The 17,906-nt window shown below is 29.8% G+C and overlaps 2 protein-coding genes across 2 annotated transcripts; both read right to left on the bottom strand.

Moving 5' to 3' along the window:
• Positions 1-408: 408 nt before the first annotated feature.
• On the bottom strand, positions 409-2,132 carry LOC108841875 (UDP-glycosyltransferase 72E1-like). The gene has a single exon (XM_018614654.2). The coding sequence runs from the start codon at positions 1,964-1,966 to the stop codon at positions 518-520; it is 1,449 nt and encodes a 482-aa protein (XP_018470156.2). The 5' UTR covers positions 1,967-2,132; the 3' UTR covers positions 409-517.
• A 14,162-nt stretch (positions 2,133-16,294) lies between these two features.
• On the bottom strand, positions 16,295-17,269 carry LOC108836141 (uncharacterized). The gene is made up of 3 exons (XM_057002756.1): positions 17,062-17,269; positions 16,720-16,950; positions 16,295-16,624 (listed from the first exon to the last, which is right to left on the bottom strand). Exons 1-3 carry the CDS (start codon positions 17,260-17,262, stop codon positions 16,331-16,333), a joined length of 726 nt encoding a protein of 241 aa, XP_056858736.1. The 5' UTR covers positions 17,263-17,269; the 3' UTR covers positions 16,295-16,330.
• Positions 17,270-17,906: the final 637 nt, after the last annotated feature.

Here is a 17,906-nt window from a genome sequence, read left to right on the forward strand (position 1 = left end):
TATAGTTCCTTATGATATATATGTTGATTATTTAATTATAAACAAGTTCTGTGATGACAAAAAACAAGTTTTGCAAGATATTAATATAATGTTATAAATGTGCAAATTTGAAGAATATTTTTATAAATATTCAAATTAATTTTAGTTGTAACAGTATATTATTGTGATTAGTTACATTTGTAAAAATAAATAATTTTCAATTATTTTATAAAATCTGTTATGAAATAAACAATTTTTTTTCTTGCAGTTTTTAATTAATTTTTAATGATTAATAGTTTACAACTTTTACATATATATATATATATATATATACTAATTATGTGCTAATTATGTGCCCCATCAAATAATTGTTCTGGATCCGCCACCGTTCAAGTCCGCAAGTGGCGCTAACAAGATAAGCACAATATATGAACAAAACGAGATAGCATGTGGCATTTAGCAAGACAAGAAAAACATAACACAACATTCCAGAAATAGTAAACGATACGTAGTTCAACGTAAAATCCAATACGGTACACTAGGCACCACGAGCATTTTTAGCTCGTTCCAAAAGACGGTCGCATTCGTTAGCCACTCTCGAAAGCGACTCATGCGATGAACTACCATCGCAACTCATCGACTTCTCCGCCGTGTCCCTCAGTTTCTTCACCTTCTCTCTCATCTCGCAACCTTCCTCCTCCACCATAATCCTTCTCACCAACGACTCGATCTCCACCCTCGAAACCACTTCCTCAGACATTAGTTTCCTAGACCGTATGGCGATACCTAGCTCCTCGTGCAGCAAAGTTGCATTCATTTTTTGATCTGCAAAAAGAGGCCAAGCAATCATTGGAACGCCGCTAACTACGCTTTCAAGAATCGAGTTCCAACCACAGTGAGTCAGAAACCCGCCAACGGCTTGGTGGGCTAGGATCTCGGCTTGTGGAGCCCATGAAGAGACCACAAGGCCTCTCTCTTGTGTCCGGCTAATAAACTCTATTGGTAGATAATCATGTATTTCCCCGCTATTAGTAGATAAATACTCGCTGCTGGCTGAACCGTCTACCGGTGGACGGACCACCCAAACGAACCGTTGCTGGCTCAGCTCGAGCCCCCACGCTAGTTCGGTTAGCTGGTTAGCTGAGAGAGAGCCGCCGCTTCCAAATGAGATGTAAAGCACGGACTCCTCAGGTTGCTTGTCTAACCAATCCAAAACCGGATGGTTAGTTTTCGATGGATCAACCGGTCTACACAAGGGACCAACTGGATAAACCGGTACACGAGCGGTTCCACCCAAGAGCTTTGGGTCTTGAAGAGATTTCAAAGTCTTGGGCTCCATATCATCCCATGTATTCACAATAAGACCATCAGCCGTTGGGAAAAGTAAACCATAAGGAACAAAAACCCTGTATATCTGGTCGGTTGGGTCAAGGAACGGTTCAAGAGTATCCTCAAACCGAACTGGTTCACATCCAGGCACAGGCAAGGGTTTCTTCTTGATTATGTGCTCTTCTTCAACGTCCTTCTCCAGCGTTGGGAAATACATAGTCAACGCGAGAAAACGTGCATTAGAAGCGATGAAGACGTAAGTCAACATGTTGAACTCACCACCGAGGCATAACGCGTCCAGACCAAACAAGTCTACGATCAAAGCCGTTGGTTTGGGCTGCATCTCCTCGATCTTTGACCGGAGGGTTGGTATGGTCTCACGCATCATGGTCAAAAGGTTGATCGCGATAAGGCCTGATGGGTTCACTAAACCGGAGATATCGGGAGTGGGGAGACCGATGACGTCAATAAGTGTTGCATCGCAGCCAGGTGAGTTAAGAAATTGGGATTGGGCTGAGGCTGCATCGGCTTCAAGGACAAAGATGGTAACTTGGAAGCCATGGGATCCGGCTAAGCGTTTTCCAAGCTCGATCACCGGGATGACATGGCCCATTCCTGGGCTAGCGAACATGACAGCATGTGGTCTTGTAATATGCATAGCCTCTGTCGATAAACGTTGGCTCCTATTTTGTTTGTTTGCGGTTACTCTTGAGTCTTGAGACTTGCAAATGAGTTTAATTTATAAAACCAAAAGTCTTCTTCGAACGTTTTGTAAATAGAATAATATAAGGTCTAATCTACTGCCTTAATTGTCTTGTACTAACAAACAAAATTTATTTAAATATGTAGGTGTAACTGTATCTCAGTGGCTGCATATATAGAAGACAATTAAGAGAAAATAATTAGCCATGTGGGCCGTCGCGAATGATCCATTTTGTGTTTAATATTAAACATTGATCAAAGGTTAATACCTAGATGACAAGATCTGCTTGGATGTCAATAAGCTAGTTCACTCAGCTCATCTCATAATAAGCTCGGCTCTTCTATGAGTTAGTTCAGCTTAGTTCATTTATTATATGAACTTCAATATATAAGTTCGAACTCAAATCAGTTAGATCATATAGTTCAGCTCAGCTCATTTATTAAATTAAATTAAACAGTAATAAAATAACTTCTATAATATTATTCAAAACTTAAATATTAAAAAATCCGAAACATATATATTAAATACTAAACAAAACCAACCGATGACAAAAAAAATCGAACTCCTAAAATAAATTAAATTAAATTAAAGCTAAACACCAAAACCAATGGTCCAAATCCATATTCTTCGTGTCTTCATCTTCAATGTCTTCACTTCATTTGTACAAATAATAAAATTAATTTAAAACATTTATAAATATTTCATGCTAAAATAATAACAAAATAAATAACAAGGGTATATTTTACATTTTAATTTTAAAAGATAAATATGATAAATATAGAAATTATCTTTTTCCATAAGAAAAATAGAAGTTATCCATATATATATATATAATTTAAAATTACAAGTATAAAAAATGAATAAGCTTATGAGTTAGCTCAGATTCATTAAAGATCGTTCGTATAACTTGTGATCATTTTAATCTTGATCAATAAACTCATTTATTAAATGAGCCTGAAATATAGAGATCATACTCATGAAAAATGAACTGAACTGAACTCATGAGCTATAGCTCATTTTAACATCCTTACTTCTTGCGCTGAGTGAATTTATATAAAAATAGTTAAGAAATGTTATATGAAAACATAAAATTTGTATTCTTAATCGAATTAATATTTTTGGCCATTAAATAATTTTTTGTTGATTACATAATTTGTTCAATGATAAGCTCATCCCATTTTAACAATATTTTAGATCAAAAAATCACTTATCGCATAAGAACCTAATGTTTAGGCCGAAGAATCTGAGGCCTACTATTTAGCTACAATGAAACTATGTCAGCTCGGTTTTATATCATGATTTAGCAATTTAAAAGTTAGTTATGGTTATAAGAATTTTACCTTCACGTGCCAATCCTATCTATCTAAAATATTTTTCTCCTTTTTATGTTGCTTTTCTCATTTTGGTTATTGCTCGATATAAATACTGATTTTGGAGTTTATTCTCATTTTGTTCTTTTGTTTTGGCCTGAGATTTTAAAAAGTTTAAGATTTAAAATTATTAAAGAGATACATACTTAGGTTAAAATATGCGTCTTGTGCAGAATATGTATTTTATATTTATTACTTATTTTATGTTTTTCTGCACATTATAAAATAATAATTATATATTAAATAACTAAGAAATCAGTTACTATTATGTAGCAAATTGGTGTGCGCATATAGATCAAACAATCGCCCTTGTTTGTTCGCAATCATTTTAGGGTAAACATATTAAAACAATCAATTTTATCTATGTATATGATGTATAATCAAATTTAAGTATATTATACTTTTAATATGAATATTTATTAAATGAGGTTTTGACTTATATGATTTATGATTATTTGCATATTTGTGTAACAAAATTTGCACCAACAAATTATTTTTTTATATGAGAGGTTTAGTGGTTTCAATAATTTATAATTATTAAGAAACAACAATGAATATTTCAAAATTAAAATATTAACTTTTCAATATATGTTCAATGCAAATATCAAAATATAAGTGTATAGTTTAATTTAATTATATGAAATATATATGTATCTATATTACCATAAACACCAATTAAAATAAAATTATTTATTCATATGATTTATGATCATTATATCTTATTACATAAAAATCAAACCTTCATCAAAAAAATTTATGTGATATTTTTAACAGTTTTAGTAATTTATACTTGTTTTGAAAAATTCAAAATAAAACATATACAAAAAATCTAAATTTGTATTATATAATCAATGTAATTGTGTAATTTATTTTTAATAATAAATAATTTAGCAAAAAGATAGAATGTATACATATTTTATCAATCCTTATTATTTAAAATCATTAGTTTCATATCTATTATAATCACATTAAGGAATTTCGTAGGTTTTATTTAAGGAAATAATAGATAATAAATTTCAGTTTGATAAATGAATGGTTTATAATGGAATACTATATAATATAACATTTCCTAACAATTTAATTTTGAACTAAAAAATTTCAATTAATTCTCAAATCGCCACGTAAAAAAAACTAGCATTCTAATTACGTGACAACTCACCAAAGCATTTTTTAATTAGTACAAACTACATGTTATAACTTTTTAAATGTTTCTCTATTAATATATAGGGAATACTCATAAAGACTATATATATATACAGTACACATGTCCATAAAATGTGTGTATATATAATGTACATATTTTGTATTGTATTACACAGGACAAACCATTATGCATGGTATATATAGTATATATATATGTCATGTTTCTACCCCCAAATATATATATATATATATATATATATATATATATATATATATTCATAAAGTTTTTTCTCCAAAAAAAAAAAGAAAGTTTTTTCTCTTAATAAACATGCATGAAGTTTTTTTAATTATACGGGAGTATCATGGCCCAAAAAAATAGTCCAGACTAGTCATGTGTTGTCACGTATCAATCTTCTGTCCCTGGTGATGTAAGAATGTTAATTTTTCAGTGGCCGGAACTCGATCCCTTTGACTTCAACATATTGGAATTTTTCCTTCAAGTTAATCACCACCAAACCAGGAATCATTGTTAACATGCATGAAGTTTCTTTAGATGCTTTTATTGTAATTGCTAAGAAGCAAATTGTATGCTTGATCAGTGATCACAAATTCACAATATTCTATAACATCTTAACTTTGTCAAATGAACATAATTTTTTCACATCAAAAAGTTATCATCAAAATCTGGGATGATGAAAAAGAAAAATATGGGATGATAGTTGTACATGCTGGGAATGACTGATAGCGAGATGCTTGAATAATGTCCATGACGTTACAATTTATTCAAATCATGTTACCCTACGTAAAAAATTTGTTTTATTTTTGCTTATATCAAGCCTTTAATGAGTTTTGGATTTGGGCAGGATAGGTCCCGACATCATGTTCACAATATTTTACATTAATCCACTATTATTCAACCTCCTTTCTAATTAAATATATCTAATCTATTAAAATTAACATACAAAATAGAACTAACTATATTTTCAACAGATTTATTACATATTTTCTATTCTTGTGTTCACTTATCCTAACTATTTTATTATATATTCTTTTCCATTTTTACATTACCTTAATACTTGTGTTAGATTTTACCTGCTATTAAATATCTGCTATATTTATAATAGATATAGGTTTATAAATAAATAATTTATTAGTTACACATATCGTTACTTTTCACAATAACCAAATCACGAATTAGACCGATTTAGTTTGACTAAAATTCAAATGCCGACGATCAATTTATTTATAGGTTAGTTTGATTTGATTAAACAAATTGAATTAGATTGGTTTTGTGTTTTTGTTATCATGTTTTCTCTTTATACAAGGTTAAAATAATCATTTTTCATTTTTTTTTCTAATAAATAGAGAAAAATTTGATCTCAATCCAAAACTTTTATTGACCAAACCATTTATTATAACAAATATCTAAATTTTATTACATCAAAAATGTAAAAACTACTAAAAATATTTGCTCTTTTCAATTTTGAAAATAACACAATCTTCGTTAACTTACATAAAAATTCTATAATCCTACTTATGTAAAGAGGCACAACTTAAAATCTAACAATTAATTATGTGTTATATTTTATTTTTCTACTTAATGCATCATAAGTATGCGTTTACCATATCAATACTACACTATTAACTCTAGCTATATTTCAAGCAATTTCAAATCACTATATATATATATATATATATATATATATATATATATATGTGTGTGTGTGTGTGTGTGTGTGTAGCTTATGTTTATTATTGTTGTACTACTACTTAACTTACAAGCCATAGTCCATACAAATAATATCATGAGGCGAAGCTTGATGTGAACTCCCTGACTGCTAATCTCGAGTTGCTTGATGACCTTATTAGAGAAACTGAACTCAAGTCTGAGAAAGATAAACTAGAATCTGAACTATGCCTTGCCGAAGCATAGGTAGCTGATATGAAGGTCCCAGTAATCGATTGGTACAAACTTGGGGAGCAAAACATGTATGAGTAAACCCTTACTCACCTAAATCTCTAAAACTTGAGTTTAATTATGTTTTTTTTTTCTTTCTAAAACTATGTTTTGGATAACTTTCTGGTTCTAAACAAAAAGTACTCATTATGTTACCGAATACTATTTGAACCTAAGTCGTTTTATCTTTATTTGACTGTCTTTGATTAATATTTGAGGACTTTATTCTAGATTGCCACACTCACTCTCATCTTCATTCTAATTTAACCCATCAATAAAAAATATTATAAATTTTATTATATTTTAATAAAAGCGTGGTGAAAATCGATATTGCCCTTAATGAAACCAAGTATTTACAAGATCCAACCTAACTATTTGATTCGACCCACTATAACTCGGACGACCCGCGCATTGCTATCCTTTCCCCCTTTGTCTGTCGTTCTCAACTTCTTCTTTTCCCAGAAATCTAATTTCCACTTTTCTTCTCCTCTGAAAACCCTAGAACCGACGAAGATGATGAAGTCCACCGCATCCATCGCTTCTTCTCCCTTAATCCCTCTTGTCCTTCCTTTCTCTGATTTCTTAATTTTTCCAACCCAAATCCATCTTCTCTTTTCGCTCTTCTGTGTAAAAAAGTATATTTTTCTTCAATTTTTGATTGATTTTGTTGTGGGTTTGAAAGGATTGTGGTTGAGAAGATCCGGTTAAAAACCGGTTGAGCAGATACGGCTCAGCGGTTGGATCCCAAACATGAGCTTGGATTCACCAACCGGTTCTCTATGGTCATCTGATCAAAGAAGCAAAAGATCAGCATCAGTTAAAAAAACATTAGCAGGAAGTAGAAGAATTGTTGTACCTCCCAAGCAACCTGATATCCTCGCTTCTGTCGAAGAGATGAATGATAAGTTGATAAATCTCCAGTCTATTTACTGTGAGTGACTTTTTTTTCTTCTGTTTGCACGAAGTCACGACTTGTTAAACATATGTTGCAACCCATGTATTATTTTAGCCTTAATGACCTTCCTTCACTCATAAGTCATGGCCTTTTGTCTGCTAACATGTGGTAAATACTCTATTTTAAGTTCTTGACTTCTTGTGAATTACTTGTGAATGTATCACTGGCTCGTGAATGGTTGTGTTTGGCCTGTGTAACACATACTGTGTTCTCTCAGTTTTTTTTTGTGACTAGCTTGTTGCTGTCTCATTTGAATGTGTGACTGCAGTTTGAAGTTTCTGACTAAGTTGCTATGTGGTCTCTTAGTTCTTTTTAAACATCATTCAGAAACATCAGTTTTATCTATTTTGTTAAGCTAAAGGAATTATTCAGACGTATTGATGGTAAGCTAAGTTGCTATGTGGTCTCTTAGTTTTCTGTTATGCTATTGTTGTTTGTTAGTGACTCAGTAACATAAGAGTTTGTATAGCGAATATATAAGTGTGTTCTTTGACTTTGTTGAGTGATTATTTTGTTGCTGTAGACTTTGGAGTTCGTGAGAACATATGTTGAAGCCTCAGAAGAGAGCTAACATGTTGGAGATTTGTAATCTTGGAAGAGTACAACTTTGGGTTTTTAGTTTTATGATAAACATTATAAAATTATGAATAAAAATATGTAAACTTTGAATTTTTAATTTCATGATGAACATTTACAAGTATAATTAAAAAATATGTAAGCATTGGGTTTTTAATTTCATGCTTAATTAAAGACAAGGCAACCCATATCATAAGAAAAAAATTTGTACTAATAGGTTTATTAGGTATTACTATGACAAAAACATTGTCAACACTTCATGAAAATAAAAAAAATAAACTTAAGACACATGTCTAAAACGTGTAACACATTGTAAAAAAATATACATGTCTAAAACGTGTAAAAGATAATATTAAATAAACATGTTTGAATATTAAAGTGATATTTATTTTATTCTTAGTAGTACTCAAGGTAGTAGTAATATTTCATTCTTCATAGTAATATTTTTGCAAATTATAGTATTTTTTAGTAATACAACGTCATTAAACTAAATTAATTAGTAATACCAATATATTTAGACAGTTTTAGATTGTATTTAACACATTGGCAGAAAAAAATTTCAGAAAATATGTGTTTTCTGAAATTCATCTCATGATGGCCTTCCTATCAAGACATTAACTAGGAAGTATAAGGGTGTTTTCTATTAAAATGAGAAATTTTCTAACAACTTGAGATTTTAAGAGTATTTTATGTTTATTTTGACAAATAAACACATGCATGGACATATAATCACGTAATTTACGAGATACATCTTTTAAAAATAAATAATAAGAAGAAAATTAAGGTTCTTAGAAACATGCATAACAAATAGTAATACGGAGTAGTTTTCTGGTAGTTCAGGGTAATACATAGTAGTTCCTAGTAGTCCATATTACATATAATAGTTCTAGCAGTACTAGTAGTTCACGCTTGTTTGAATACAATACCAATTGAAAGTAACTAATCTTCACCATCCCATCTCCATTTCCTTAATCTTTTTGCATATATACTCGACCAATTCAGAATATGTAACCTCTTCCACAAATGTTTTCATCACTAGAGTGTGGATTTGATCTTCTCCCAAGATCCACTTAATCTCAGCCACATCCTTGATGTAACTTTCTCCATTGTCAAAACATATGATTGTAATAGGAGAAGCCATAGAATTTCCTGAAAAAAATAAAATTATGATTACTTAACCATTTAAAGAATCTAAATTGTCCAAGATCTTTGATACATAGTCGATACAATAATACAAGTAATACAAGTAATACACTTTCACTTTAGTAATACCAGTCGTTCTAGTAATTCTTATAAATTTTTGTTTTTCTCGATTTAACACTTATAATTGATCAAGAGGGTGTTATACAACCCACAATATCGTCTACCACTATTGTAATGCATTATTATGGTTTAAAACAGTGCAAAATAAGAAGAAATATACAAAATTGCCCTTAAACATCCATTTTCATAACAATATACCTAAAACTTTCATTTTTACCTAAAACTTTAGTTTTTCATCAGTTTAAGTCTTTTTAATCAAATAATAATGTGTTACACAACCCAGATTATCGTCTAACACAATTTTCATATTTTTTCTTTCAAAACCGTGTTAAAAATAGAGAACAATACAAAATCTTCTTCAAACATTATTTTAATTTTTCTTTCAAAACTCTCACGATTTTTACAGCAAAATGTTGATATTTTTCGTTTCACATAATACATAAAACATAAGTAGTATATTATTATGAGAATTTCGTGAAAAAAACGTACCAATTTCCTTCAAAAAAATCTTCAAAATCGTCAATGGAACTAAGAATATGAGAAAAAATCGTTTCTGGTTGGGGAAGAGGAAACAAGATGGGAGAAAAGAGACATGAGGCGACAACTGTGAGAAGGAGAGAGGTGGATTGGTGTGGGGACCGCTTGTTAGGTTTGAGATTTTATGGGAGAATTTATGGGGAAAATTGGAGGGAGATGGTCGACATAGTGGGAATGAGGAAGAGAGAGAGGAGAGAGAAAATTGGGGTCTGATTTTGATTTTAATTTTAAAAAATATAGTGGGTATGATATATTAATATAATATTAAGGGTAAGAAAGAGAAGAGAAATATGAAAAAAAAAGTGGGGCAAGTAGAATTTTGGTGTGGCAAATAGAATACTTTTTTTCATGTGTGGCTATGGAGAATACTTTCCAATATTTGAATTTAGGGGTAGGCTATACTGATACTGATCTTATAAAAAAAAATTATGATTGCTAGGGTTAGTGTGAGATTATGAATTTAACTTTATTAAAAGCATCTTAAATAAATAATCATTGTTAAATGTTTAGATAAAAATATTTTATCCAATCTTTGTTTATGTTACCATGAGCATATATGACTTTTCTCTTCAAACATTATTGAAATGTGTACTTCAATAGCCTTTATTAGTCCTGCAAACCCAATGATGGTAGCTTTTTATTAGTCGCTATCTGTGTAATGATGATAACTTAAGAATATTTACGACACAAATTTCTTGTGAAACTGTCAAAAAATAATATAATATTATAAAATTTTATACTATATTATCAATTGATTATTTAGTTGCTTAAATTGGTTTCTATCATTTATGTATCTCATTTCTTTGGAATTTTAAGTTGATTTGATTACAACACTGTATTCTAAACTTCCTAAACTAAATATAAAATAAAAATGTATAGTTTATATCATTTAAAAAAATCTGATAATCAACTCCTATAAATGCAAGCACTACTATTGAACTAAACTTTCCATTTTTCTAAGTAAAAATTTAAAGAAAAATAATGTCATTTGTTAACGTTTTAGAGTAATTAATGAATTATATTTTATTTATTTATTCAAACATCTGTCAAGTTATTGGATGGCAATTATGTTATGTATCACTGAAATGTAATATTATTTTATTTTCCTAAGTATTCCGCATGTATAATATTTATTATTATTATTATACATTTAATAATTATTGAGCTTTGTTATTAGATATTTTTATTGTTTATTGAACTAAAGATAATTTTAACTTTGATTAACTTAAATATATGAGTTTTAATATTATGGGTGGACTTTCATATTTAGTGTTTTGAAGCCAATGTTTCACTACCATTTTGGCCCATGGCCGTACCACAAAATTGTTTGGTTTTGTGCACTTTTGTTTTGTTAAATTTTGCGTTTGTGTGTTTTTTAATTTTCACAAAATCTAATTTTCTCTAATATTTTTTTAGTAGAGAGAGAACCTAAATGAATGAAATATAGAGAGATGCAAATAAAGATGGAATGAGTCTGAAATAAAACAGAGATAATTAGAGGAAGTGTTTATATGGGAGATCATAATTGGTCACTTACACTTGATTTGACATAAATATTTTTATGACCATTTTATCCTTCTTCACATGCATGTGGGTGTGTCAGACATCTCTCCTCTCTCCAACTTATTCTCTACTAGCTCTCTCTCCCTCATCTTATCTCTTACTTTTCGCCATTTTCTCTTCTGACTTTTTTCTTTCCCATGAAAATATATGCGATTTTTCTAAGGGAAATTCCTTAAAAATACACAGACTGAAATTTATTTGCTGGAAAAATACACGAACTTTTTAGGCTTCCCAAAAAATATACAGATTAATTTTGGTTGTCCACAAAATACATGAACTTTTGAATTTTGGAGATTTCACACCTCGATTTTAAAGACGTTAACTCATATTAATAGAACGTTAAGAGACCGTTAGAAGACGTTAACTCTGATTCAAAAGTTTATGTATTTTATGGACAACCAAAATTAGTCTGTGTATTTTTTGAAAAGCCTAAAAAGTTCGTGTATTTTTTCAGCAAAGAAAATTTAATCTGTGTATTTTTAAGGAATTTGCCCTATTTTTTATGCAACATCATATTTCTTTTATTCAAGATTTATTATAATCAGGTTTAGCAGTTTAGGACTAGGCATTTTAGCCGGATTCAAAAAATTGAACTGGAACTGACCCGAAAGAATCAAAACCGAAAAGAACTGATTCGAATCGACCCGAATCCAATAAAATCGACCCGAATCCAATAATATCGACCCGCATCCAATAAAATCGACCCGGATCCAATATAAACTATCTGTAAAATCTTATTGGATTCTGGTCGATTTTATTGGATTCGGTCGATTTTGTTGGATCCGGATCTATTCGCATCAATTTTTTTCGGTTTTGATTCTTTCGAGTACAAGAATTTTCGACCCAACAAATACTTGTACACTTTCGGTTTGGTTTTGGACCGAATATTTTTGGATCAGTTCCGGTTCAAGTTTTTGAATCCGGCTAAAATGCCTAGACCTAAACTGCTAAACCTGATTAAAATAAATCTTGGATAAAAGAAATATGATGTTGCACAAAAAAATAGGAAAAATTCCTTAAAAATACACAGACTAAATTTTCTTTACTGAAAAATACATGAACTTCTTAGGTTTTCCAAAAAATATGCAGACTAATTTTGGTTGTCCATAAAATACATAGACTTTTTTATCATAGTTAACATCTTCTAACGACGTCTTAACGTTCTGTTAATCAGAGTTAACGTCGTTAAAATCTAGGTGTGAAACCTCCAAAATTTAAAAGTACATAAATTTTGGTTCCGGTTTGATCAGATCTTTGCGAGTTTGATAACCCGTTTAAATTATTTTAAATTTTTTTAAATTTATATATCTTTAGATTTTCCTAAATCTAAAAATAAAAATAATATAACATGTAAATTTTGATGTTTTGATTATTTTTATCTACTTTAGATGTTTACTTTTGACTATTGTTTATATTTCAAATATTTTAATCAACTTTAAAATAGCTTATATCTTGGATATTAACTTTAAAAATAGCTAACATATTGAAGTATATAAATATGATTTAAATACATTCGAATATCCGAAATATTTCGTTCGAATAAGGTTTGGTTTGGTTATGGTTCTCTAGATACCAAAATGGCAAATCCGTTTGGATATTATCTAGTTTCAGTTCAAATTTAGTAATACTTTTTCGTTCAGATTTGTTAAATGAAGAGTTGATATTATAATTTCCATGAATTGTTTGTCTAATAATTTTTTTTTTAATTTGACATTGATTTAATAGAGAAGTTAATGAAGTGTATTTAATTCAAATTTAATTTTGGAAAACACATTAATCTAAGTGGAAAAGAAAAAACATTAAAATAGGAAGTATTATTTAATTGTGTATTTCATTCAAATTTAATTTTGGAAAACACATTAATCTAAGTGGAAAAGACAAAGCACTAAAATAAGAAACAATATTTAATATCAGTGGTATGATAGTGTAAATAACACTGAAAACTAAAGGGTATTTTATATGTGTACTTCTTTTTTAATAATATAGATGATTTTTTTAAGAGATAATTGGCATGAGTACCCTTATTTTGGTCGATAATAAGAGATTGTCCTTGCTTCTCTAACCAGTTAAACCATACCGATTTTAACCCTATACAACCTACTCCACCTCCTAATAACTGTGTCAGTACGTGTCATGCAGTGTCAGTATGTGTCAGGCATGTGGGCTTAAACCTGAGAACACGTTTGCGTATGTTTTCATAATTCTCTTTCCTCTCTATTTTCTCTCTGATTTTTTTCTTCTACAACTACTTTTCTTTTTCTTTTTTTTTCTCCAATTCTCAACCATTAATTATGATACTAATTATGTTCTAGCAAAATGTCAATTTATATAGTTCCGTATGAGATACATGTTTTGTTAGTTGTTACCAAAAGTTTCCGCTAATTGACAAATGGTTAGTAATATGTTACAAATAAATATTTTTAACTGATAAATTAGTTATTAGGTTTTTTTTGGACAAATATTTATTAGGTTATAAATAATTTGATACATTATTTGTTTATTGTAACATCGTTTTCATACAAAGTTGTTTGCTGATAAATAATTTGTTATCTGATACATATTCTCGTTAGTTCACACATTATTTTGATACCATGGTTTGTTAACTGATAAATGGTTTGTTATCTGATACATATTCTCGTTAGTTCACATATTGTTTTGATACCATTACTTTTATGTATATTACCAAAGAATGAATAATCACTATTATCTATTATGTATATTGCCAATAATTTGTAAATGGTTTGATGTTACCAAATAATTTTCGTTAGTTGATATATTTTTTATTAGCTAATAAGTTTATAGTTAGATGATACATTATTTGATACATAGTTTGATAAATGATAGGTTAGCTGATAAATGATTGGTTATCCGATACATATTCTCGTCAGTTTACACATTATTTTGATACCATCGCTTTTATGTATATTACCAAAGAATGATTCATGACTATTATCTATTATGTATATTGCCACTAATTGGTAAATTATTTGATGTTACCAAATAATTGTCGTTAGTTGATACAATTTCTGTTAGATGATAAAATGATTAGTTACATGATACATTACTTGATACATAGTTTGATAAATAGTGGATTAACTGATAAATGATTTGGTGTCTGATAAATGTTTTATTATCTGATATATATATATATACATATATATAAATATTATTGTTAGTTTTTTTTTAACGCTGATTTATTATGATATTACAATTATTAGGAACATTACATGGATGATTCGACAACCGACAATACTACCTGTCTTATGAAGATCTACGCCTAACTGCATCATCTGAGCCGTCCTATGAAGATCCACGCCTGACCGGATTTACTTGCACCATGTTGAAGATCTCTTGTAATCCTTCCTTCCATAATCGCATAGTAGTTGCCTAATAAATCGCGCTCTCTCCGGGACTTGAAACCTGGAATTGAAAAAATCTGCAATAAATTGCATAGTCTTGGAGTCGAACCCCAGACCTGGGTGTAAAAGCCTTTAGACCTTAACCATTAGGCTAAGGTGCTTCCACTAATATTATTGTTAGTTTACACATTAGTTTTGATACCATCACTTTTATGTATATTACCAAAAATGAATAATCACTATTATCTATTATGTATATTGCCTCTAATTGGTAAATGGTTTGATGCTAACAAATAATTATCGTTAGTTGATATAATTTCTATTAGCTGATAAATGATTAGTTAGATGATATATTATTTGATACGTAGTTTGATAAATAGTGGGTTAGATGATAAATGATTTGTTATCTCGTATATGTTTCGTAGTTGGTTGACACTAAATAATTATAAATAATAGATTAGATGTTACAAAAGATTTGTTCAAAACTGATATTTTGTTAGCTGCAACATGGATTGTTACATGAACCATGAACTGTGAATCTATATTTTGTTTGATAGATAATTTATTATATGATATATGATTTTTATTTGATAAATAGTTTGTTCGTTGATGAATATTTTTTCTAAATATCACTAGTGAATAGTTTGATTTCAAAAACCAGTATAGTATTTATATAGTGAGTGATCACTAAAACAAAAAAAATTAATAAAATAATAATGTTATCATATATATATATATATAAACCGTATCAAACGTATACTATATATATATATATGCTCAACATTAAAAAGAGCTGCCAAAAAACTACAAAAGAGAAAGAAAAAAAAGCTGCCAAAGAAGAAAAACGAGCTGACAATCTTTTCAGCTACTGCTGTGTCAGTGTGCTCAGTCATTTGTCTACAAGGGTAGTTTCGGAAATCTCTACAACAAAGTGCATGTCTCAAGTTCTTTCTTTCCCATCATGTGCAATTGACTAATTTAGACCTCTAATAGGTATATTGAACTAAATCTCCCTTTTTTTTAAAGGCTCACACTTATTTTTTTTTTTTAAAAGGCTCACACTAGCTTTATGGATCTCGTTCAAATGTTTCAACTTCTTTCTCTGAAGCCCGGCTCTGATTACATGTTGCAATATCTAGAAACAAAATAAAGACGAATTATTTACTCATGTGCATGTCACACTTAAACTTTATGCAATGAAATTTGGGGTGATTAAAGAACGATAAATCACAATTATTTCCATGTGAAACACATTGAAATATACATCAACCTGCCAACCTAGCTATTTTAAATTAGAAAATTAGGAAACTTGTTTATTCATGAAACACAAAAGTATAAAAGCAATCCAACCAATTTAAGAACAAACTTCGAATTCTAATTGATCAGCAAAAGAAAGTTGTGTTGATGATACGAAACCGAACAAGCTTTATTTGTCAATTTGAGGGAACTAAGATTAAACGGTTTAAGCATGACTTAGAAAAGAGAAAAAAAATCATATCCTCCACAACATGCACGCACACATGTCCAAATTTCAGTTATGTGAAACCTCTTACGTCCCTTATATATATATCATGCAAATCTTTTTTGAGTTTAATCCTAGGAAAAGGGAGATCTAAATGAAATCCCTTTCCTCCTGTGTTTTCTCTTCACAATGGGTCTAACAACATCATCTGAACTCTCATTTCTCTTAACAACTGGTTCAACAACATCTTCTGAACTCTCATTTCTCTTCAAAGTGGGTTCAACGACATCTTCTGAACTCTTTTTTATCTTCACAATAGGTTCAAAAACATCTTCTGAACTCTCCTTTGGTCTCACAATGGGTTCAACAATATCATCTGAACTCTTTACCACCTCATCCAGTTGTGAACCAAATATAGGGTTCCTAAGCTGTCAAATTAAAAGGAAATATTAATGTTAACTTTACAAAAGCAAACAGATTTATGTAGTTAAAATTTTAAAAGAAAAAGAACACAATAATGTACCTTGCATTCCACCGAACAGAACAAAGCAGAAGAAGCAGCATCAAAAGGCCATCCACAGACTTTGCACTTATGCAAAACATTGTTTTTAGAACGATGATTATCATTCTCACGTCTCTGGTTGATAAATACGATGGAATAGCTATTCACTGAATATATATGTATGGAAGATAGGTCCATATATTTTGATATCGTCTGAGTCCTTACTGCTGTCTTGTTCGAACATTTAAATGCCTGCAATTCAACATCCAGTTATCTTAAGACTTATTTTATGTCAACAAGGATGTTGAAACCTAATAATAAAAAAGCAGATTTTAAGAATAGTTAAAGAGAAAAATCTTTTACTTGAATCGTAAGATGGTCTTTGTGATCGTTCTTTTTGAAGCAGACCTTGCAGAAAAGAGGAGTCATACAATCACAACAGAAGTAGCATCGCTGTTTTGAGATGTGTTGATCGCAGAACTCATGGAATAGTCTCGACTTCACCATCTGAATTAGCCATGGAAATTTTTTGATGCAGCTCTGAACTTCAAGAGTCGCGTTCATACTTTCTAGTTTCAGCCGTAATTTATTTTAGGATTGTCTAATCTTCTGGTTTTACACTTTTATAGAGTCATAGAATTTTTGAGAAAGGTTCTAAACCGAAACAAATATTTCCTTTTCTGTTTAACAACAAGATTTCCTTATTTTTGTTCAGAAACTATTATTTCCTTTTTTCATTTTTTTCCAGTAGAGCTTGTTCTTAACCTTTATCAATTTGTGTTTTCCAAACACTTATTTATTATATTATAAATTACAAGATTATTACAAGATAATTTTATAATTACAAATCCACATATTTTATAAGGATCCCTGTTTGACCTTTTAGTTTCATCTCACTGAATCATACTAGCAATTTTGAGGTGTTTTTATCAGAATTTATGATTGATGGTTCTATTTAATGATGATAAATATTTTTTAATTTATCTACATAAAATTCATTATATCCAATTCGAAATTCATACCTAGCATAAATAAACCTTAATTCGATCATTGGATTAAGAAGTTTTTACAACAATCGTGTTCTATAAGTGTTATATAATCTCAAATTGGATAACTGATGAAAAAATTCATTATATCCAATTTGAAATTCATACCTAGCATAAAGAAACCTTAATTCGATCATTGGATTAAGAAGTTTTTACAACAAT

The sequence above is a fragment of the Raphanus sativus genome, chromosome 2, assembly GCF_000801105.2.
Source record: "Raphanus sativus cultivar WK10039 chromosome 2, ASM80110v3, whole genome shotgun sequence".
NCBI classification, from domain to species: domain Eukaryota; kingdom Viridiplantae; phylum Streptophyta; class Magnoliopsida; order Brassicales; family Brassicaceae; genus Raphanus; species Raphanus sativus.